This window comes from Prinia subflava, chromosome 12 (assembly GCF_021018805.1).
Source record: "Prinia subflava isolate CZ2003 ecotype Zambia chromosome 12, Cam_Psub_1.2, whole genome shotgun sequence".
Taxonomy (NCBI): domain Eukaryota; kingdom Metazoa; phylum Chordata; class Aves; order Passeriformes; family Cisticolidae; genus Prinia; species Prinia subflava.
This window is the reverse complement of record NC_086258.1, coordinates 9,439,277-9,461,965: the sequence shown is the minus strand read 5'-3', so window position 1 is coordinate 9,461,965 and position 22,689 is coordinate 9,439,277. Positions and strand designations below refer to the sequence as shown.

Below are 22,689 nucleotides of genomic sequence, written 5' to 3'. Positions count from 1 at the left end.
CCTCGGCCGCGCTCCGCATTCCTTTCCCGTTTGGGAAAGCCGAGTCACTGACCTCTGCAGCAGCGCGATCCACAGCAGGGAGTAGCGCCTGCAGCAGCAGCCGGCGGCCCCTGCGTGAGCCATGGTCCGCACCCCGCACGGAGCGCGCCCGCATCGGCGCGGAGTTCACCGGGGGCTCCCGGCCGGGCCCCCGGCGGGGTCCGGGGCGCGGGGCTCAGGCCCGGGCGGCCTCACGGAACGCGGGGCCCGGGGCAGCAGGTGAGCGGCAGAGGAGCTGTGAGGCGGCGGAGAGGAGACGGGAAGGCTGCGCGGCATGGTCCCGCTGTCCCGACTGCCACCATCCTCAGCCAGCCCACGCCGACACGCTCCCAGAGCCAGACTGCTGCTGTCATCCTGGCGTATTCAAATGCCTCCATTACTCATCAAGAACAAAGTAGGACTATCTAGTAAATGAAAAACCACCACATGGCACTGTCCCCTGCCTCTTACTGATGGCTGCTTCCTCTTCCACTCTTCAAAGGCTACTGTCCATGTCTGCACAAAGCACAAATCCTGCCGCTGATGTGAGGCAGCTCCGGATCAGCAGGGGAAGCCGGCACGGGGCTGCAAACGCCGGTCAGCTTCGGAGGGGTGAACGCCAAGAGCGGTGAACATCCCCAAGTGAATGGAATACTCGGGGCTCCCCCAGAGCACGGGAGAAGGGAGCAGATCTCAGAGAGGGAGACGGGCAGGTCCTGCCCGAGTCAGCAGGCACCAGTCTCGCCTCCTGCAGGGACGCACCAGCCGGACTCCCAGACGGACCATCCTTCCAGCCAGCACCGTGCACGGCACTGACAAACGAGACAAAATTCGCAGGTTCTCTGCCCACTTCCAACGCTAACTCTCTGCACAGCCTCCCCTGTGTGCCTCTTCTCAGCCAGAGAGGTGGCCGTGACCCTCTCACTGCCAAAGGATCCACAAAACGTCAAGCAGCATTACTGCTGGCCTTGGTTAACAAGGAGCACGGTCACCTAAGGCCAGCGGGGTCCCTTCCTTCCAGAGCAAACCGGTCCTCAACATGCCCCGGGGACAATGGCACCAGCTCACCAGCCACGCTGGCAGCACAGCACCCAGTGTCTGCCTGTCCCACCTTCCCCCTTAGTGCAGGACATGCAGACCCCCTTTCCCTTGAAGTGTGCAAACAGCGCTCTGGATTTAGCACATCCTGCCTCATTTTTGCCTCCCCCATTCCCCCCACTAGCGGTTTGAAGTTTTCTCACCCTTTGCTGGCAGATGCCATGCAGAGAGACAAGCTCGCTGTCCTTGATCTGCTTTTCAGGGCTTCTATAAAGTAGGGCACCAGCATCAACCCAGCGTCAGGTTTTTGATACATTGCTGGAGTGGCCAAAAATAATAATAACAGGCAGCTTCAGTCAATCTTCTCAAATCTGCAGCAGCAGCAGCACAGGGATCCTTTGTGTGGCAGAGCAAAGCCAGGGTGCCTGCCAGCCTGCGATGCTGGTCAGCAGTGCAGAGCCATTGCCAGGCTCCCCAGAGCCCCTCCTGGGTCCTCACAGGGAGCTCTTGCCTTGTGGGCTCCCCTTCCCCAGAGCCATCCGTGTTTTGCTCTCTGTATTTCCTTCAGCAGCTTATCTCCGTGGCTGCTGTGAAATGCTAAGGTCAAGTTACAGTTTTACCAAGCCTTTTATCTTCCTGGCAAGGCACGAGAACGCAGAACCTGAACTTTGGAACGAGCCTTCGCACCTGCAGTGGGTGGAGAGCCAGTTACAGAGGGAGGATTCAGGTTCCAGTGCAGCCCAGCACTGGAACGGTCTCTGTTGCACGTTCAGACACTTTATTAGGACACTCTGGAACGAAGTGCTGAACCCACCAAGCCTGCACTGGCTCTGCTGGGAACTGTGGCAGCTCCAGCTGCCATCAGGACCCAGCACAGCTCTGCCACAGCTTCCACATGGCAGCAAAGGCCAGCAGGACCCAGCAAAGGAACTCTGTCTGCTGGGAACGGCCCAGTTGAATTCCCCCTGGCCCAAACCTGAAATTCCAGATGGTTGGTCTGTCCAGGACTGGGAAGTGAGCCAGGCATCAGGGGATGAGGTAACGTTTGACCTTGGAGCCTGTGGCACTGTCGTGCAGCACATTGATTCTCCACACTCACCTCAGCAAATGACAACTGTGTTTTCCCAAAGTGACATGGGGACTGTCACTGTGCCCCTGTCCCATGGATCACTCTGGGGCTGGGCTTGTGTCTAAAACACACCAACTTGTTGGGATACGGGTCTGGAATGCACAGGCCATCCCCTGCCCTCTCCCTGGTCTCTGGACTGGACACCCCTGTGGTTCAGGAGGCACAGAAGGAAACTAAAACTGCAGACCAGGGCCTTGGGGACAGCTCTGTCCCCGTGCCCAGGGAGTGCCAGGCAGTGAAGGAGCCACATTCCACTGACTCAGTGTTCAAACACTGCTGCAGGGAGCATTTACTGCCACTGAGGAGAACTTGTACATCCAAGTCTCAGCTCATTTTGCCCAAGCCAGGGTTCATCCAGCTTCCTTCCAGCGAACTCACAGCTCACCCCTCGTGTGCACAAGGTGTTGTTTCCCTCAGACAGCTGTTCCCTCTGTCAGCAGTGATACAGAGGTGCACGGCACAGCCAGAGCTGTGACTGCCCCTGCAGTGCTGGCATTGTCCCCGGGCGCTCTGTGTGACCTCCACCCCACCCCTTCTGCACATTTGCACCTCCTGTTCCTGCCAGGATCCCAGCACCACCCACCCTGCTCACTGCTCAACAACTGGCATTTGTGAAAGGACAGCCACTGGGCCCAGTCAGGGCAGGTAAAGAGTGTTTTTCCATGGGTTATTACAGGAAGTTTTCCATTCCCGGTTATTATTTGTTTATATTCCCCTTTTCTTGGGTCATGTTTTCTCCTCTGGTCCCAGCTTTGCCTCTCACCCTCTGGGCACAGCCTTTCCACACTCCAGCCATGTTTACCTTTCGGAGCTATTAAACCCAGATATCTCTCACTTTTTATTGACTGTGAAGCCAGTGCTTTGTGCTTTATGACCACGCTGTCTATCACTGGGAAACAAACAATTTCCTAATAACCTCGAGGAGTTAGCAGTGGAAGGGCATGTGATTATCCAGATCTACTCCAAATGTACAGTTAAAATCAACTAGTGGTTGATGTCATAAATGCACTTGTTCTATAAAGTTTGCACAATCCCATATTCCAGCACAATTAACATTACAATACACGAGTTTGCACAGCTGACTGGCTGTTACTGCATTCTCACCTGCTGCATTCACCCCCAAAGCTGAGCTGCACTGATGGGGCAGAGCTGACTCGAGCACCCCTGAAAAATGGGGCACTGTTTCAATAGTGTTCACACTGAAAGAATATTTCCCTCTGCCTCCAGCCCCCCTTCAAACACCCACACAGTGCATCTGACTGGCCAAGTTCTCTTTCTGCTTATAATTAGCTTCACTTTTCTGCTCTCCTGGATAAGCATTAGAGTTTCCTCCAGGAGTGTAATCCCAATCCACAGGAAACCTGTCTTTACTGAGATGCCACTCATCTTTTCTGCAGGTTTTATTTAAAACAGAACACTGTTATTAGCAGCAGATTTTTGGAAACCCTTTTGTGAGGTCCCATTCCTGCAAACATCCAATATCATTCTGTGTGATTAGTCTCGCTTCAGAGACACCACTTAACATTCAACCACAATTTGAGCCGAGGCATTTGCAGGAGTCAAGTTCTGAATTTCAAATCTAAACTACAGAGGGGTACCAGTGGCAAACGACTTTGAGCCTGACAAACACAAATAGATGTTTTAGCATCTAAACTACATTTTCCTGTGATTTGTCCTTCTGTCTAACAATACTGGCCTGTCTAATGGCTTCAGTTTAATAGGACAGAGTTGACTTTGGAGGCTGAATGATGTTCAATAAAATGATGTTCTTAAAAAGCAATATCCAAAGAATGCAAAATTTATAATCAGAATAAAGTTGGGAAAATACTCTTTTGTTGCTGCTGAACTTCTCTTAAAGAAAAAAGAAGAAAAGCTCAAAGCATTTTGTGGTTTTTTATCCATAGCTGGCACCAGGATATAAAGCTAATTTCTCCCAATTGCTATCTGCCTTTTAGCCAGATAGGCTTTAGTGTCTTCTAGGGATGGATATAAAGCACATCCTTCTCATGGGAATCTTCATTTGAGATGGAATGAAATTTTCTCTGGCCTTTTCTGGGAATGACCCCTTTGTTTCCCCTGGAGCAGTGTGAGGCTCAGCTCTGCACCAAACCCAGGCCAGCCCCAGGGACCTCGCTGGGCCATCCTGACTCTCAGCATTCCAGACTCCAGGGATTAAACTTGGCACTACTGGGGTGCACTGCATCACTTCTCCAGCTCATTTTTTTGAGTGCAAGTATCATTGCTGCATTCTCCATGCAATGCCAAAGGCTGCTACTTCCAGAGCTGATGTAAAAATTGTTATTAAAACTTACAAACTGTGAAAAACTCTTTAAAAAAGTCCAAATCCTGGCACTGCCCTAAATTAAATTACAGCCAGGAGCTGCCAGGGGTACCTGGATAAGCAGGGAGCCAAGCGTGCATGCAGTCCTTATCCACAGCCCACACCTGCTGCTCCCTCCTGAAGTCTCACTAATGAACACAGTGTACAGCCCAGAGGAGTCCAGATAAGGGAAAGGTCAGGGTGAAGACTCGGGAGTGAGGAACAGATTGAGCAGGGTTCATAAATGAAAACCCTATTTTAAATCTAAAATTAATTTTTTCAATAAATTAGGGCAAGTGAGCTTTCCTCCAGCTCAGACAATGCAGCTTTCTCTGGATATGGACCACTGGCAGGAGGAGGAAGCACGTGTGCTCAGGAATCAATGCTAATACCCTCAAAAATTAATCTCTGAAAATTGCTTCAATGGAATAGAAACGATTTCATATAAATCTCTGTATAGCAAGAGCTGACAGAATATCACAGTGATACCTGGAGTAGGTACAGACTGAAAAAACCAGGATTTGTGGTTTCTTACACAGGGCTGGTGTGGTCGCTCTGCCTTTGTGTGCCTCAGTTTCCCCTGCAGACATGGGCTGGGGCTCAGGGAGTCTGTGAGGGCTGCTGGGGTCTCACACCGTGGATGTGGCTTTTCCAGGATGGAAACACTGCCTGTTCCACTGGAGGGAGAGTCGTGGCTTGGGTTTCAGCAGGGCTGCTCTCTCCAGGGAAGGGAGGCTGGGCGCTTTTTGGAGCCTGCTGCCCTCGGAATGTGTCTGGGAATGCCAATGTCTGTGCACACTGTGCCTTCTGCTACCTGCAGGACCAAGCCAGCCACGGTGGCAACAAGCTTTGCAGATCTAAATCAGCCTCAGAAGAACAGAGTGTCTCAGCCAGGCTGAATAATGCATTAATTAAAGAAGACAATGAGCAGTGTGTCAGCCTTGCTGCTGACAATTCACCCCTTGGCTCCACCTGAGCCCTGCTGAGCTTCCAAGGGCTCCTGTTGCTCCTGCCCGGAGCACCCAGCCCACAGCTCGGCACAAATCCTGGGAAAGGCTCCAGAGCCTGGCTGGCAGCAAAAGGAGAAGGAGCTGCAGAGCCATTCCTGTAAATGCCAGACACTCCAGGAAATCATCCTGACCAGAAACACTTTACACCATCCTCTGGAGGGAACGTGGAAATTCCTGAATGACTTCTCCAGGAATATCTCCACCTTCATCTCCTAAACAAGGGAGCCACAGGGGAGCTTGACCCAAAGCTTCACCCTGTGGAAGGGAATGGAGCAGGGGCAGGGCAGGTGTGAGCCCAGTCCAGGAGCTGTACAGTAGAAGCAATTCACTTTTCTAACTAAGCTATTTTAAATCAATCTAGTTAGACAGATGCAAAGCACTGACACAGATGCACTGAAACTGGTTTGATCCTTGCCTGAACAGGATTAACTTGCCTCAGTTATTAACCAAATTAAACTCAGCTCATCATCATTGCAAAAATGACTGTATTTTACACTCACGGTTGTATGGAATTTTTGTAGACAGACTCTGGAAGGATTTTCCTTCGTGTTCAGGGCCACCACAGAACTCCCCACAACCCAGCCCAGCCTCAGTTACCTCCCCGAGGTGAGACAGGTAACCTGTGCCTGTCTCACCTGCAACTTTACTCCATTCTGAATGTCTAAACCTAGATTTTAGGCCATCAGCCTGTACTGATCACAGGAAGAGCTAAAGCTGCTCAGACACACTCAGAGCCTGAGTTGATGTAAAGCAGATTGAGTTAAAATAAAGAGAGTTGCACAGACACCTGCTTTTCTGCTGGGGTTCACTCCTTACTCACAGTCCTTTTCCACACACCACCACTGGCATTGCTTTGCAATTCTCAACTCTGCAGGGTTAATTTGCAGGGCAGAGCCCAAACATTCTTATTTTACTTTCTTTTGAGAAAATGCAAATGTTTGGATCTGGTTTAGATCTCGTATTTAATTTCTCAAAACACCAATTTCCAGAAATATTTTTTCTTCCTCTTATGAAATATAAAACCAACATCCAAGTGGGAAAAGGCAACAATCCCCTCTGCCCTGCTGCCCATCCGCTGAACTGCTGCTCTGCCACTGCACTAAACCACTTTTCCTTATCCTGACAGATGCTAAGCTTAGGTCAAATCCCTGGGAATACGCAGGGCCAGCGTATGTTCTCAGAAACAGAACTGCAATCTGCTCCTGAGCTGATGAGGATGCCCTGGATTTACACCGTGGCTGGAACTGATGTACAGCCCATGGTGGAGCCTGCACAGAATTCCAGGGGCTGTGGCCAGCGAGGAAGCCAGGGAGGGGAGAAGGGGGTGCTGGCCTGGGTGGGCACAGCCCGGGAATGTCCCATCCCAGGGCCGGGATAAGCGTGACTTACCTCCCTCCAGGGCTGCTCCTCCTGTCTCTGCCTGCCTCCAGGAGAGGCCTGGCTGCCTTTATCTACCATCCCACCGAACCAAAACTGAAAGCACCGAGCAAATTTCCAAATGAGCAACCGCGCTTTGAACACAACAAAGCAAAGTCCAGCCTGGTCCGACCAGTCCCAGCTGCTTCCTGCTCCTACAAACAGGAGCCCCGAGCTCTGATTCACCATCCTGCACCAGCAGCACTAAAGCCTGAAGTGGCTCCATGAAACAACTGAGGCTGTTTGAAAAGGACATTCTGTGTGGCCCTGGACTGTCCTGTCCTCTCCAGGACAGCACCCCCAGCCACCTCCTGATGTCCCTGTCACAGGGAGGGAGGCAGAGCAGGATCTCAGAGCAGGATCATGTGGGAGGACACAGGCAGAGCTGAACGCCAGGGATTCAGCTGAAGCTCTGAAACAATGGAGGTGAAAGGGGAGCTCATTTCAGCAAGAGCTGTGCCACCTCCCCGGCCAGGAGCTCGGCCAGGAGCCCCGCCAGGAGCCCAGCCAGGAGCCCAGTCACCGCCCCACAGACAGGTGTCCCCTGCCCGGGCTGCTGCCCAGGGGTGCGTGGGGCTGTGCCCACGCTGTGCCCCAGCCAGAGCCCCCGTGGGGCTGCCAGGGGGGAATGGCCCCGGGGACCTCACCCAGTGCCGCTCCTGGGGCGCTCCCCAGGAGCAGCAGTTCTGGCCCTCCCTGCCCATTGGTCTCAAACCAAGCACAAAGCTGCGTTTCCTGTTAGCAGCCCCGGTGTCCCTGCTGTGCCCTGCTGTGTTTGCAGCTCCCTGACTCCATCCCCCAGTCCAGGACCGGGCTGGCAGCCCCCAGAGCCGGGCACACAGTGCCGGGAATCACGGGCTGTCACAGCAGTCACGGCACGGACCCTGCCTCGGGGACTGAGTCACCGCACAGCCTCCGGCCCTGCCTCATTTACAGCCCGCGAGGGCGGCAGTTCACACTGCGGGGCCCACAGGCGGGACAGGGACAGGGACAGGGACAGGGACAGGGACAGTGCAGACTTCTGAGAGATTAAAACGATTGCCAAGTGAGAAAAATGTTCCATGATTTCCTCATTTCTTTGCACACTTGAGAAAAGCACAAGTGATGAGGATCTGGCTGGCTGATGTGAGGGTAAGGCAGGAATCTTCCCTGGGATGAGGGATGGGTTAAATGCTCTGTGCTCTCCAACCTACAGCTCTTGCAAAATCCAGATGCACCAGCAGCTGCCACACAGAATACAGAGAATTTGGGAAAAGCTGCCAAGTGCCTTGTCTGTTAAGTGCCTACAACACTCACATCCGTGTCACAAATGATGGGATAATAACTTAAGATTTTTTGCTTATGGATTTTTTTTTAGCTTTGTTTTTCTTAAAGCAATTAGAGCTGGAGAAATGTGTTAGCCCAGTCCTTGGGCAAAAATCACTTTGTTTTGGGAGCTGCAAGGATGCAGCAGAGGACTGAATGTTATATCCAAGTCTGAACATTGTGGTTTGGGAGAAGCCAATAAAAACCTCCCTGCATTGGGCTGATGTGCAGTTCCTGAGTACAGTCTTGGCCTGCCTTTGACATGTGGCTTCCCTTATTCCATCCCTTAAGCACTTTATTACTTTATACACTTTAAGAAACAAAACAACTTTTTAATTCCTTTGCCTATAGAAGTGTGAAAGCAACTTCTTGCTAAATGCAGTGAGATCCCAAGTGGAGCCAGGAAGCCACTTGAGTTGTGCACCATAAACACTTCCACAATGTGAATTAATAAGTTTCTCTGAGGATTGGGAAGTGTGCCACATGCAGCAGTTCTGAGTCCACAGCCCTTTTATCTAAGTTGTTTTTTTCCTTTATCCTTGTCTCCCTCCATGACAGTTTGGAGATTTTTGGCATCCAAACTGCAGCCTGGCTTGTCAAGCTAAACATCAACCGAGCCTTTATATGTACGTGAGAAATGAGAATAGAGACAAAAATAGTTATTACCTCTGCTTTTAGAATACTGAACAAGCAGAACGGCCGTGTGCCAGTGAAGGCAGTGCTTGGAGCAGTTCTGACCACGTCTGTTTAACTGTGGGCAGCTCCAGCGGGGCTGGGGGGAGTGTCCCCCTCTGCCCGGCTCTGTCACCCTGACGATGCCGTGCTGGGCAGTGACCACATCAGCAGGTGACAAGGGACAGGTTTTGCTCGGTGCTGCTGCAGTGTCTGCACCTCAGGAGGAGAGGGGGCTGTTCCTGGGGCACATCTCTGGGTTTGGCTCCTGCCGGGAGCACTCCAGGCGCTGGGATGGCTCCGTGGTGCAGATCCAAGCATGGAATGTGGGCACAGTGGGGACAGTCACCTCCCAGTCCCCTTGTGACACTGGCAGGGGGCTCTGGGAGCCCTCAGCATTCCAGGGCCCATCCCTGGGCTCTCAGGGCTGGATTGCCGTGCAGGGTCTCTGCTTCCAGCACAGCGACGTTCCCTCCCTCAATCACAGCCACACAAACTGTTTGTCAGAGATGCTCCCAGCTTGCTGCAAACACCAGAACAAGTTTGGAAACACTGGGAACGCTGGACTCCACTAAAAAGCGGCGATCCTCGCCAAGGCTGAGAGAACAGGAATGTGACCCAGCGGGACAGCCCTGGCTTGCAAATGGCTCGTGGACAAAGCTCGCTCTCTCCCTTGCTTTTCAGCATTGCCAAGCACTGCCTTGCTGCCTTTATTCTGGCAAGTGCCTTCGGTAAAATGTACAAGAATTTCTCTCCATGGGGGGAATTTTAGAGGAGAAAATGGAAAGCGGTGCTGGATGACCAGCTGGAGTTCAGCAAGGTGCTGGAACAAAGTCCTGTGAGGCTGTTATGGATGGCAGAACACCCAGCCCAGGACTGCAGGATGCTGCAATACCTGTGCCACATTTGGAATGGAATTTTAATTATAAATAGGAATAATAGGCATGGCCCAGATCCTCACTCACTGCCTGGTGTCTTCCCCACACTTTGAAAAAAAGCCACTAAAATCAGAGATGTTCAGCTCCCATTACAAGACTGCTAAAAACTCCAGCTCCTTTAGTAATTACTATAAAATACTTTCAGGCAGTTTTTAAAGGCATTAGTGAGATAAAATGAAGAAAAGAAATAGTGCTGTTAAAGGTATGGTAACCATTCCCCTTATCATCCAGCCACTTTATTTTAATGAGGTTTGTTTTACTTCTGCTATTTGCTTTGTCACACAGTGCAAGTCTCTGAGTATCTCTGGATGAGATAAATGACTTTGGAGCAGGTGGGGCTGGCAGTGCTGCGGGCTGGTGGATGCCAGCCAGGCTGGGCACGCTGCAAACGCAGTTGTCACTCGTGCCCTGTGTCACAGAGGGCAGGCAAAGGCTCTGCTTCCACCCCAGCACAGCTCTGAGGGCTGCAGATCAGAGGGTTCAGATCCCACGAGTGGGAACGCAGCTACAGGAGCTTTATTTATGGTGGTATTAAATATGCAACAATCATTCCCCAACATCAGAGTAATAAACATCACTGCTCCATCTGATCTGGAATCAGCAAGCATGCTTCTCACATTCACAGGGAGAGACAAAATGCTGAATTATTTATGCTTTGACTGTGAACAAATACAGAGAAAATAAGTGAGTTTGGTACAATGCAGCAGAGCAGATTCAGGGCAGATTATTGTACATCCTTCAATCAAAACAGACTCTCTCATTACTCTAAAGAATTGTTTCTCCTCCAAAAGAAGTGGGTTAAGGAAGTCTAATATGGGATAAGCAGAATGATTTGGGGTAAGTTTTTTAGATCTGACTACACAGGTACAACCATCGCCCCTCTCAGTCAGTGTAAGCTGGGATAGAGCACCAGCCACAGCAGTTCCACAGGAAAGCAGGGGCTGAGTGACTTCCCAGGACATGGGAAGATCCCCTTGGCTGGCAGGAGCAAACGTATTCCCAACTGTGTTCTACAAACTCCTTCTAAACTTAAACAATTCAATGTGGCACCAAAGCAGCAAACACAAAATTGGGCCACTCTGCCTCAGATTTGCACTTCTCATCACGAACCTCACTGAGACAGGCTTCTGTGGGAAGCACAGGAGCTCTCTGAAAGTGGAGTGTGTGGCTGTGCTGAGCCTCAGCCCTGCCACAGAGGGATTATAAATGTCCCAGGAAGCTCTGTCATTAAATGAATGAAAGGAGGATACTCCAGAGCTCACAGACACCTTCTTACTTTCCATATAAATGCAGGATCACTATTACACCTTCCACTGCCCTGAGACCTGCAGCCAGAATTAGCTGATGTTTGCCATGCCCTGCTGACATTTCAGGCTTGGCAGGAATAAAAATCCACAGTGAAAGTGGTGCAACTGCAGGAGGAATGACAAGAATTCTGGGCCAGGAATGCCCTCAGAGCCTGATTTTCAGCAGCCACATCAAGCCCTTTGCTACCCACATGTGTGTGCATGTGATAGGGAAGGGGATGAGATGGGAAAGAGGGGATGAGAGCTGTCCTTCAATTTCTCAACAGTTTCTTAACTTAAATCCTTCATTCTCAGCATAAGTACTAAATCAGGCTCAAGGAAGGAAAAACTTAATTAATCAGAGGTAGCCAAGTTCAAAGTGCGCCTGGGGTCGGCTTTATTACTCTCCTCCACTTTGGAGGTACAGGCTTTATGGATAATCTCTGCCTGCTGCAGAATGACAACTATGTGGGGCCGAGTATTATTTCCTGGCAGTAACCAAATTTGAAGGTCCCTTTTCCTTCCACTCATCTTTTTAAAGTTTAATACTGTCACTGAAATATAACTGAGGGCCATATATAGCACAAGGGCTTAAAATACCGTGCCCAGCCTGGTGACACCTGGTTCCAGCTCCACTCGTACCTTCCCCTCACCAAGGCTTTGATCCCAGTGAAACTGGGAATTACTGGGGAGGAAAAAGGGCTGTGTGGTGCCCTGAGGTAACAGGCCAAGCAAGGCCTCTGTCATCTGCTTACTGAGCACCTCCACATCAAGAACTCTGCTGCTCCATCCAGGGAACTGTATCATCATAAAAAACACTTGGTTATCTCCATAACAAACACGCCATGGATAGAATCACTCTGGAATTTAATCAACAGCCATCCATTACCTGATTAAACACCAGCAGTGGCACCACCATCAAAAGCAGAACCAGGTGTTTGTGGAGCACCCCCTTGGCAGAACCAGTCTGCAGAGCTGCCCACACGCTCTGCACCAGCCCAGGACTGAGGGATCTGATCCCTTCCACTGAGCTGTCCCGTGTTCCAGACACTCCCCTCGGGTGTGGAACAGCCCCGTTCCTGTGTTTGGAGCAGGGGGCACAGGGGTTCTGTGCCCAGCAGCCCATTCCCCCACCAGGGAAGGAGGATTCTCCCAAACACACTCAGAACTGGTTTTTTCCTTATTCCCAACTGGAGTTACTGGGTGTGTTTGGTTATATACTGGACAGAGAACCCCGCTCCTGCCAGCCCTGCCAGGAGCAGAGGGATGGAAGGAGCAGAGGGATGGAAGGAGCAGAGGGATGGAAGGAGCAGAGGGATGGAAGGAGCACAGGGATGGAAGGAGCACAGGGATGGAAGGAGCACAGGGATGGAAGGAGCAGAGGGATGGAGGGAGCAGAGGGATGGAAGGAGCACAGGGATGGAAGGAGCACAGGGATGGAAGGAGCAGCACAGGGATGGAAGGAGCACAGGGATGGAAGGAGCACAGGGATGGAAGGAGCACAGGGATGGAAGGAGCAGAGGGATGGAAGGAACAGAGGGATGGAAGGAGCAGCACAGGGATGGAAGGAGCAGCACAGGGATGGAAGGAGCAGCACAGGGATGGAAGGAGCAGCACAGGGATGGAAGGAGCAGAGGGATGGAAGGAGCACAGGGATGGAAGGAGCACAGGATGGAAGGAGCAGAGGGATGGAGGGAGCAGAGGGATGGAAGGAGCACAGGGATGGAAGGAGCACAGGATGGAAGGAGCAGAGGGATGGAGGGAGCAGAGGGATGGAAGGAGCACAGGGATGGAAGGAGCAGAGGGATGGAAGGAGCAGAGGGATGGAAGGAGCACAGGGATGGAAGGAGCAGAGGGATGGAAGGAGCACAGGGATGGAAGGAGCAGAGGGATGGAAGGAGCACAGGGATGGAAGGAGCAGAGGGATGGAAGGAGCAGAGGGATGGAAGGAGCACAGGGATGGAAGGAGCAGAGGGATGGAAGGAGCACAGGGATGGAAGGAGCAGAGGGATGGAAGGAGCACAGGGATGGAAGGAGCACAGGGATGGAAGGAGCAGCACAGGGATGGAAGGAGCACAGGGATGGAAGGAGCACAGGGATGGAAGGAGCACAGGGATGGAAGGAGCAGAGGGATGGAAGGAACAGAGGGATGGAAGGAGCAGAGGGATGGAAGGAGCAGCACAGGGATGGAAGGAGCAGCACAGGGATGGAAGGAGCAGCACAGGGATGGAAGGAGCAGAGGGATGGAAGGAGCAGAGGGATGGAAGGAGCAGAGGGATGGAAGGAGCAGAGGGATGGAAGGAGCAGAGGGATGGAAGGAGCACAGGGATGGAAGGAGCAGAGGGATGGAAGGAGCAGAGGGATGGAAGGAGCACAGGGATGGAAGGAGCAGAGGGATGGAAGGAGCACAGGGATGGAAGGAGCAGAGGGATGGAAGGAGCAGAGGGATGGAGGGAGCAGAGGGATGGAAGGAGCACAGGGATGGAAGGAGCAGCACAGGGATGGAAGGAGCAGAGGGATGGAGGGAGCAGAGGGATGGAAGGAGCACAGGGATGGAAGGAGCACAGGGATGGAAGGAGCACAGGGATGGAAGGAGCAGAGGGATGGAGGGAGCAGAGGGATGGAGGGAGCAGAGGGATGGAAGGAGCACAGGGATGGAAGGAGCACAGGGATGGAAGGAGCACAGGGATGGAAGGAGCAGAGGGATGGAGGGAGCAGAGGGATGGAGGGAGCACAGGGATGGAAGGAGCACAGGGATGGAAGGAGCACAGGGATGGAAGGAGCTGGCTGGGCCCTGGCCAGGCTGGGCAGGTGCAGGAGCTCCCCAAGGGCTCCCTCAGCACCCTGAGGTGGGATCTGTGCCAGAGAACAGCAACTTGCAGGGAAGCATTTGTTGAGCCTGGGATGGGGAGTTCTACCCCATGCCTAAATAGTAAAGCCAGCATTTCGTTCCTTCATCTCCACACGAAGTATCTCATTTCAATTTAATTTCACAGTTGTAATGGATTTTTCAAAAATATTCAAGAACATATTTACTTTCCAACATCTTATTTCCTTTCACATTTGAAAAAACTTTCTATCTAATCCCTCAAGTCATCCTACAGTCTGAATAATTTCAGGTTTTTAATCAATAGCTGTCAGACTTGTCAAATTACTTTAGGGACCACAAAGCAATTTTTAAACATTCATAAACCCTCGTAGAACAGTTAAGTGCACTGAATTTTAAAAGAAAGAGGAACTGAATAACACTGATCAAATAGGATTATATTCTGGCAAATTATAAATTAGTTTTTTTATGAATCTTCTCACAGCTACTTATCTAGTGTCAGGCTTCTGCTGCTGCAGGAAGAAGTGACTGTTCACCTCTAGAGAAAGAAGCCTTTTCTCTCCTGCCTCCAAGCCTCCTTAGCAGGAGCAGGGTACAACATCTTTCTTGTTGTCCTTTTTAAAAACAACATCATTACCCAGGCAGCTGCCCGGGGGTTCTCTCCACCATCCTGCAGCCTGGGCCAGATATGGCCAAGCTGCTGCTCCAAAGCTCTGCAAATGCATCTGCAAATGCATCTTTTGGCTCCTGGCATCTTTCCCAACACAGCCTTTGCTTCCCAGTGTGCTTCTGGCATGTGCATCTGTCTGACACGTCAGTCTGGAAACGAGGGTCGCCAAAAGTTCTCAATTTATTGGACATCTGTACCGAACCACAGCTTGAACCTTTTATGGGGCTGGTTTTGCACATTGCATTAAGACAAACTCTGGGGTGAGTGTGGGAGCCTGTGCTGCTGTTGCCTGTTCTGTGTTTGTTCTGGGAGGAGAGAGCAGGAACATCGGAAGAAGTCAAACATGTTTCCCCAGAAATGACTTTACACACCACAGTCCCACGTCACCATTGCAGCGTCTTTCTTACATTTGAGGGATGTGGCCTGAATAAGGAGGGAAAAAGGAGCTTCATAGCCACACTGAGAATGCTGGAAGTCTTCCAGGAAAAAGTGCAGCTCAGATCAAAGAGGAGCTGAAGGATGGTGAGAAGAAAGGAACGCTTGGCTGGCCATGTTTGGCTGGCCACATGCAAACAAACAGGCCCGGAGCCTCCATGCTCCTCCTTCCGAGCTGAAGATACTCCTGTGCTGCCCCAGACACGCCTGCCCTGCTCCTGTCCCGTGGGAGGCTCTGTCCCTCCGTGGCAGCACCGTGTTCCAGTGTGAGAGCTGGGCACCAGCCATGAGCCCGTGTGAGGCACTGGATGCACAGGACAGCAGGGACATTGCTGTCCCTTGGCTGCTGGACAGCGTGGGGCAGGACAGGGTGTCCCTGGGGAAGAGGTGACAGGAGGGGTCACTGCTCAGGCAGGGCTGAGGAGCAGGACACAGGCAGGGCTGGGGGAGCAGGACACAGGCAGGGCTGGGGGAGCAGGACACAGGCAGGGCTGGGGGAGCAGGACACAGGCAGGGCTGGGGGAGCAGGACACAGGCAGGGCTGGGGGAGCAGGACACAGGCAGGGCTGGGGGAGCAGGACACAGGCAGGGCTGGGGGAGCAGGACACAGGCAGGGCTGGGGGAGCAGGACACAGGCAGGGCTGAGCAGCAGGACACAGGCAGGGCTGGGGGATGCTGAGGTGCTGGGACTCACACTCTGCTGCTGCTCCACGTCCAGTGTGGAGAGAGCCAAGAACCAGGCCCAGGCCCCCTGGAATGCTTTTCCTGTGCCTTGTTTCAGCACTGTCTGTGCCTCTGCCCTTTCCCAGTGCTCCTCACACACAGATCTGTGGCTGGTCAGCTCTGTCAGCCCTGCTCCCACCCCTGCTGCCAAGCGAGCGTTTAACACACGCCCCGGCTCCCTGCATCTGCTGGAGATGTCCTTTGCCAGAGATGTGCAATGTTCTCTGCAAAGCCCTTACACACCAAACAATGGCTGATTTTAACCTCTGCACTGGTTTCTGGTTTCCAGAGGACTCCTGCTGGTGCCATCTCCGTCAGCTCAGCGCTGACAGCAGTGGGAGCCCCCTCCTTCCGTGGCATTGCTGCTGCCGCCTGCCCAGGCACAACTGCCCTGGAGCTGGAGATCAGCAAACACAGATTTTTGATATCCAGCTGACCTAGTTCTGACAGTGGTTCTATGTCTAAACCACTGCTGTGGGAGCTGAGCCTGTCCCAGCTTTGGAAGCCTCGTTCCTGGAGCCCAGGTGGCCACATCTGCCCCAGCTGTTTCAGCCGGGGCTGGGCTCATTCACACCAACAGCGCTGAGGAGCTGGGAAAGGCACTGCAGGAGCTGCTTGGGAGTTCAATTCAGACACAAATGGGGATGTCTGACTGCTCACAGTTGCTCTTTTTTGTAGTTCAAGTTGAAGACACAACAATTTTTCTCAATGAGAAAATCTCGGCAAGTTCTGAGGTTTTTGCAGCTTGCTTTGCTTTTCTTAGCAAGGTGCTTAGTGGGTCTGTCAAGCTTCACATTACAGGCATCAAAAATGTGATATTCTCATTCAGTTTTCTCTATATTTAGCTTGTTTTCCTGTATTTAGCTGATTGCTGTTTGCCAGTGAAGCACAAACCCAAACCTCAGAGCACTGTGATCAACAATTTGATCTCAAGACCTAAAAAACCAGTAAATAATAATAAATCTAAATAAACAGGAGCAGGACACTGAGCAGATGAGTTCAGTAAATGATGGAACAAACTTTTCCTTGCAGCTGAAATGATTAATCCCCCTGAATTACACTTGATAAGGATACAAGCATGTCATTCCTTTGTGTTAGTAATAATAATAATAATAACATTAATATTAATATTATTAATAATATCAAAGTACCTTTTATTGTGAGATACCTTGATCAGGGATTTGTTAAAGAACATTTAATTTCAGGTTTATTCATTAAATGTAAAAATTGAATTGAAGACCAGCGGCTGCTATTTGTGGGGGGAAAAGTAACTGGGAAAAAAGAGGCACTTACAGGATCTGAAAGGAGATAAACACCCTAAAAGAAGCACTGAAGAACAAATTCTCATGTTCAGAGAGAGAAGCCTGCCTCGAATCCTCCAGGACAAAGAACTGAGAGACGCCAACTGAATAAAGTACAACCAGACAAGGAGGGAAAGCTCCAGAAATGGAGTAAGAAAGTTGAAACAATTACTCCCAACGTGAATTTTAGGTTGTTATCAGTGTCCCCAATCTGTTTCACCCTCCTCTGGTTGTTCCTTCCCCAGAGGGCAATCCAGAGGCAGCAGGGAGGGGAGGCAGGGGCTGTCCTTGCTGCCCCCCTGCCCCCTGACTGCAGCTCCTGCAGTGTTTGTTTCCCACCAGCTCGTCCTTGTCTGTGTTTGTGGAAGCATTTCACAAACTCCATCAGTGCTTCAGGGAGCTGTGCCTTGGTCTGCATGGGCTGGGAGCTGGGAACGACTCCGGAACGGGCTGGAATGGTTCAGATCCTGCATGTGGAGGGCTGGGAGCTGATCCAAGGTGGGCGGGAAGAGAAAAATGATCAAACAGAAGAGCTTGGATGTCTCTGAATACATCGGGTTTCTCTTAAGCCAGGCTGTATCTTCTCTTTCCAGAACATCTCCCTCACACCTGCCAGTGCATTTTTTAACTTTTAAAACAGTTGGTGCTGCTTCCAAAATCTGTCTGCAACATTTCCAAAAGTGATAGTTTCCCTAATAAGAAAAATAAAGCCTCTCCTGAACGAATGCTATCATTAATAACCCTTTAGGGCCGTGCTGGCCTCCTGCTATCCCCCAAATGCCCCAGAGCCATTCAGTGGGTACCTGCTGGCTGCAGGCGCCTCTCGGAGCCCAGCTGTGGCACTGGCACTGAGCGGGCTCCCCACCCAGCTGGGCTGCTGCAGGCACCGGTGCTAATGGACAGAAACACCCTCTGCTTTCAGATCCCTGAGTGCTTTTCACAGCTGAGGAACTCCAGTCACCAGCCAGGCCACAGCTGTGGCGGGAGAGACAACGGGAAAACGCCGCGCGCCTCTGCAAAGTTTTGTGCTTGTCATCGTCTGTAACGGGGTGCTCTGAACAGAGATCAGCTGCCAATACAGAAAAATTAACACCCATTTTTAAACTCCACTGAAACGCTCAACGCTGCAGGAAGATTTCCAGGCAGAAAAGTGGAGGAAATGCCACATGAAGTGGTAAAATATGTGGGCAGTGCTGCCGAGGGGAGCATTGTGGCACGGCCTGTGGGTGGAACCGGGACAGGGCTTGGAACGCCGAGAGCGCAGGAGTTCTCCTGTGTTACACTTCATTCTCTCATTAAAACAACAAACCTGGCTTAGGAATACAGTTCCTAGAAATACTGGGAGATCTGGCCTTAATGCACAGGTTTATAATTAACACCAACTTTAGAGTCGATGTGAGCAAAGAGGTCTCTGGGGCCCTTGATGAGGGAATAATTCTGTTTAGGCCTGGATGGATGGTGAGGTGCAGCCGTGCAGAGTGGGCTCAGGGCTCCAAGAGTTTGGTTCCAAAGCACTTTTAGGGGATCTTCCCATGGCACAGAGGGCACTCACAGGGCTCCTGGTGATCCATGAGGCTGCCAGGACTGGGTAGGGACTGGAGCATCTTTTCCAACCAGCTCCTGACTAAGCAGGAGGAAGAAGCAGAGATGGAAAATATCCTGAGGTTATAAGATGGTATTTTTTTTTTAAGTTCCTTTGAGAAATTAATCCTGGAATTTGATTTGTTGCCATTCCCATTGGCATTTCTGGGAAATTTTCTTTTTATAAATAAAATATATTTTAAAGTAAAATGTCTTGCTTCTAGCTTTTCTGGTGCAACCTAATGAAGAACACAGCATAATATCTTTGTAGAAAATAAAGCTCAATTATCTAACAGGCCTTGGATCTGGGCTGCAATTGTAGCAACGGGATGGGCGCCCCAAGCAACAGGAACTGTGCAAATACAGAAAGTGAACAAAGCCACAGAGATTCACTGTTTCAAACAAAACCTGCTGCAGCCATCCAGTCACTCAGCTCTGCCATCTGTGGGATGGAATATGGTCTGGAGCTGGTAGAGAGCCTAGAATCAGACAATCCCAGAAGGGGTTGGGCTGGAAGGGACATTAAAGCTCAATCCATTCCACCCCCTGCCATGGCAGGGACACCTTCCAATGTCCCAGGCTGCTCCAAGCCCTGCCCAGCCTGGCCTTGGGCACTGCCAGGGATGCAGGGGCACCCACAGCTGCTCTGGGCACCCTGTGCCAGGGCCTGCCCACCCTCCCAGGGAGAAACCTCTGCTGTGTTCCTGTCTTTCACTTTGAGCCCATGACTCCTTATCCTGTGACTACACTTCCTGATAAAGAGTCCCTCTCTGGTGCTTATACAAGAGTAATTAGAAAATATTATCTATATGTGTTAGGTGTTACTGTTCCAGGAGCCTTTTCCTGTAAGCTGCTGGGAGGCCTGCCTGGCACTGTGGCCTTTGGCAAGATTCTTCTCTGTCCTTTCTCTCCTGTTCCCAGCTCAGGATCCCAGAACAAGCTCCATCTACCACGGGATCCTGCCTCCAGCAGGAAGGCAATCTTGTTAACAGAGGGAAAATACAGTTCCTGACCCTTGAAGGCAGGCAGGCAGAACCCTGAAACTTTTGATTTATTCTTCTTACTGATGTTGGTTGCTTAGCTACAAATATTCTCAATGCTCATAAAAGCCTCTCTCCATTAGTCCTCACTGCAAGGTTTTAAGTCCAGCCACAGTTTATTTTTCTTGAAACCTAGGTGATGAAATTTTGTGTTGCTATTCCCTCTGAGATGGAGAATGCCCTGTTCCCTGTCCAGAGCCTGACAAGTGCCGTGAGCACGAGCAGGAGCAGAGGAGATGTCACCCTCCAGCACCGAAGATGGGCAGCAGAGCCTGCCTCTGATGTAAGAGCATTCTTAAAAAAGGAAACAGAAAGGGGAAAAAAAGTAAGAGCCAAGACTGATGAACCAAACTGAGCCTGCAGCTCAACCAGAGCTGCTGGCAGCTCCTCCTGTGGAGCTCGTCCGAGGCAATGCCTCGAAAAGTGACGGCTCTGCTCAGCATCTGCTCACGGCTCCCAGGGCAAACCAGCCGTGGGCAAACCGGGCTGGATGGGATCAGCTGGTACCAGTGGGGCACAGCAAGGGCAGAACATCCCCAACACGTGACACTGCCACCACAGAGCTCCCTGTCCCCAGCCCGTGTCCCTCACTCCTGAGAAGCATGTGGCTGTCACTGACAGCCTGCTGGGACGGGGGAGCATTCCCATCTGCAGCCCACCCTGCACTGCCCCCGTGTGAGGACAGGAAAAGGCCACCAACAGGTGACATGAGGCACTGGGAAATGCTGGTCTGGTCTCAGGCAGGGAGAAATAAAATTACTGTGGAAACAATCACCTCACCGAGCTGCCCGGAGGAGAACAAAGAAAGTTGGTGTGGGTAGGAACCAGGACAATGGTGGCACTAGCTGTGGGGACAGGGCAGGCAACAGAATTTAAAAGTGGGCTTTTTCCTGCCTGCTGAAATTAGAGAACAATGAGCAAAACCTCGGTGTAGGAAAGGGAAGCGGCTTAGCAGGACACATGGCTCTGGCACCCAAGCGCTTCCAGCAGACCAGCAAGACCCAGCTCCTCCCAGCCCAAACTGGAATCCTGTAATCCCAAAATTACTGGCTAGGAAGGAACAGACAAGCACAGAGAACTGTGAGTGCTGTCACATTCCGATGACTAAAAGCTGGAGCACTTGAACAGTGAACAGCACCTTTGGGCTCAGTGTTTGGTGAGCAGGTAACAGAGGAACACACTGGGAGTCAAGGGCCTCTTTATCAAACTAATTTTTTAACGAACAACCTTGCAATGATGCCAAGAGAGAGCAGAAAGCTCCCAGTCAGCACTGCTCTGCAATCAGCGATTAATTTGTTGCCTGATGCTTTGCTTGCTGCCCATGACAGAGCTCATAAATCCTCATTTTTATGGATGTCCTGGCCGAAGGGGCATGCTGGAAAAGGCTGGCTTGTGCTGCAGGTGTCCTGGGCAATCACCTTGCAGGATATGACAAACTGCTCAGAGGATTTCGTAAAGCCTTTTAATCATTTTATCAGTCTAATTCTTGTTTTTATTGTCTTTGCTGTAAATTTATGGCAGCAGCTCAATTTGCATCCTGCTCTTTCTGGGAAATGGAGCGTGAGACCCTCCCACGGCAGCAGGGCAGAGGCTGTCACCTCTCAGTGCCACAGCCCCAGCAAAACACAGAGCACCTCCAGTGCCACCAGCAAGGTCCCAGTCAGGCCAGTGGAACTGGGGCCATCCTCCCCTCCCATTCCTGGGTGCTGGTGCTACCACAGTGGAGGGGATGACATGAAGAAAAACTGTGCCTGTTTAAAAAAAGACAGAAATTTCCTATATGTGAGGTGGAAGAAAGAGCCAGAGCTGAGGGAAGAGAGACTCTATCGGAACAAGTTTTCAGCCATCAAGATCTGCTGGAAAAGTCCTTAAAAGTATTAAAGTTTGAGTCTTAACAAGTCTTAAAATCTGGGTCTCCAGCACCTAAAACTGTGACTGAGCAGAGCAGTGCCTTTACATGTTGGTATCCCAGGTGATACAACTCCAAGTTCTTTGAATGTCTCCTCTCAACACGAGTGACAATTGTATCTTATTAAATCTGTCATCAAATTGCAGGTCTCTGAAACGGTGCAAGTCAGAGAAGCAAAGCAGGGGGGTGTTTCTGTACAATACCCAGTGGAGCTGAGGGAGCCTTTTACATAAGAAAGGTGTTATTTCTGCCACTTTGAGCAGAAGGAAACTGAGGGAATTACTGAGTGCTTTCTCATCCCACTCACTATCTTCCCAGCTTCCCCGGTGCACTCCAGGACAGCCTGGTGAGTGGCTGTGACAGCACCAGCACGGGCTGTGGCTCTGGAAGTGCAGCTGCATGCACAGGGAGGGAACAGAGGCATCTCCTGAGGAACTGGAGCTCCCTTTTGTCCCAGCTCTGCTCGCACCTCCCTGTGCCAATATTGGCACTAACAAGGCCACAGGAGGCGGCGCAGCCTCACCAGGGGCTCTGTTATCTTCACAAGCCCCAGGGCAGCTCTCTTCTCCCAGCTCCAGTCCTGCCCTGGGACATTTCCTGCTAATTGCTGTGCAGTGGGAAGGAGGACGGTGCCAGGAGGTGCAAACAACCCACAGGGTCACACGTGCTGCTGGCTGGGCCTCTCCAAAGATCACCCAGACCCAGCCCTGCTTCATCAGTGCTGCTCAAAAGGACTGGAGTCATGGCAGGGAATCAAGAGGAAGCAAGGAGAGTCCTATCAGCTTACCTCTGAGCATTAACACAACCATTAATTACTTGCTCATCAAGCTACAGCTTAATGAGAACCGATAGAGATGGGGCCATGACCTCTCCTCCCTCCCTGCACACTCCTTTCCTTGCAGCCACGCTCTGAGCCACGATCCCTGCTCCTGCCTAGGGCAGATGCTCAGTGTCACTGCTGGGACAGCTCATCAGCTGTGACCAGCTCACAAATCTCAATGAGGCTTAATGCAAGAATTCCCTACTTCCATTATATTTAGGTGTTTCTAGTTGTAGGCATCATAGAAACTC

General features: G+C 51.3%; 1 protein-coding gene across 9 annotated transcripts in view; it reads right to left on the bottom strand.

Annotated features, from left to right (window-relative positions):
* The window catches only part of DAB2IP (DAB2 interacting protein), a 154,827-nt gene that overhangs the window by 42,195 nt on the left and 89,943 nt on the right, over positions 1-22,689 (bottom strand). The window contains exon 1 of one of the 9 annotated variants that reach the window (XM_063409539.1): positions 6,905-7,034. The exons of 6 other annotated variants lie outside the window; for them this stretch is intronic. Coding sequence is in view for 2 of the 3 variants with exons in the window: in XM_063409534.1 (XP_063265604.1) it covers positions 1,260-1,372 (113 nt within the window). In the remaining variant the exon portion in view is untranslated. Of the gene's footprint in view, positions 1-52; positions 964-1,259; positions 1,655-6,904; positions 7,035-22,689 lie in introns of those variants that run through there. 2 more of the 9 variants (XM_063409534.1, XM_063409535.1) reach the window with 2 other exon arrangements.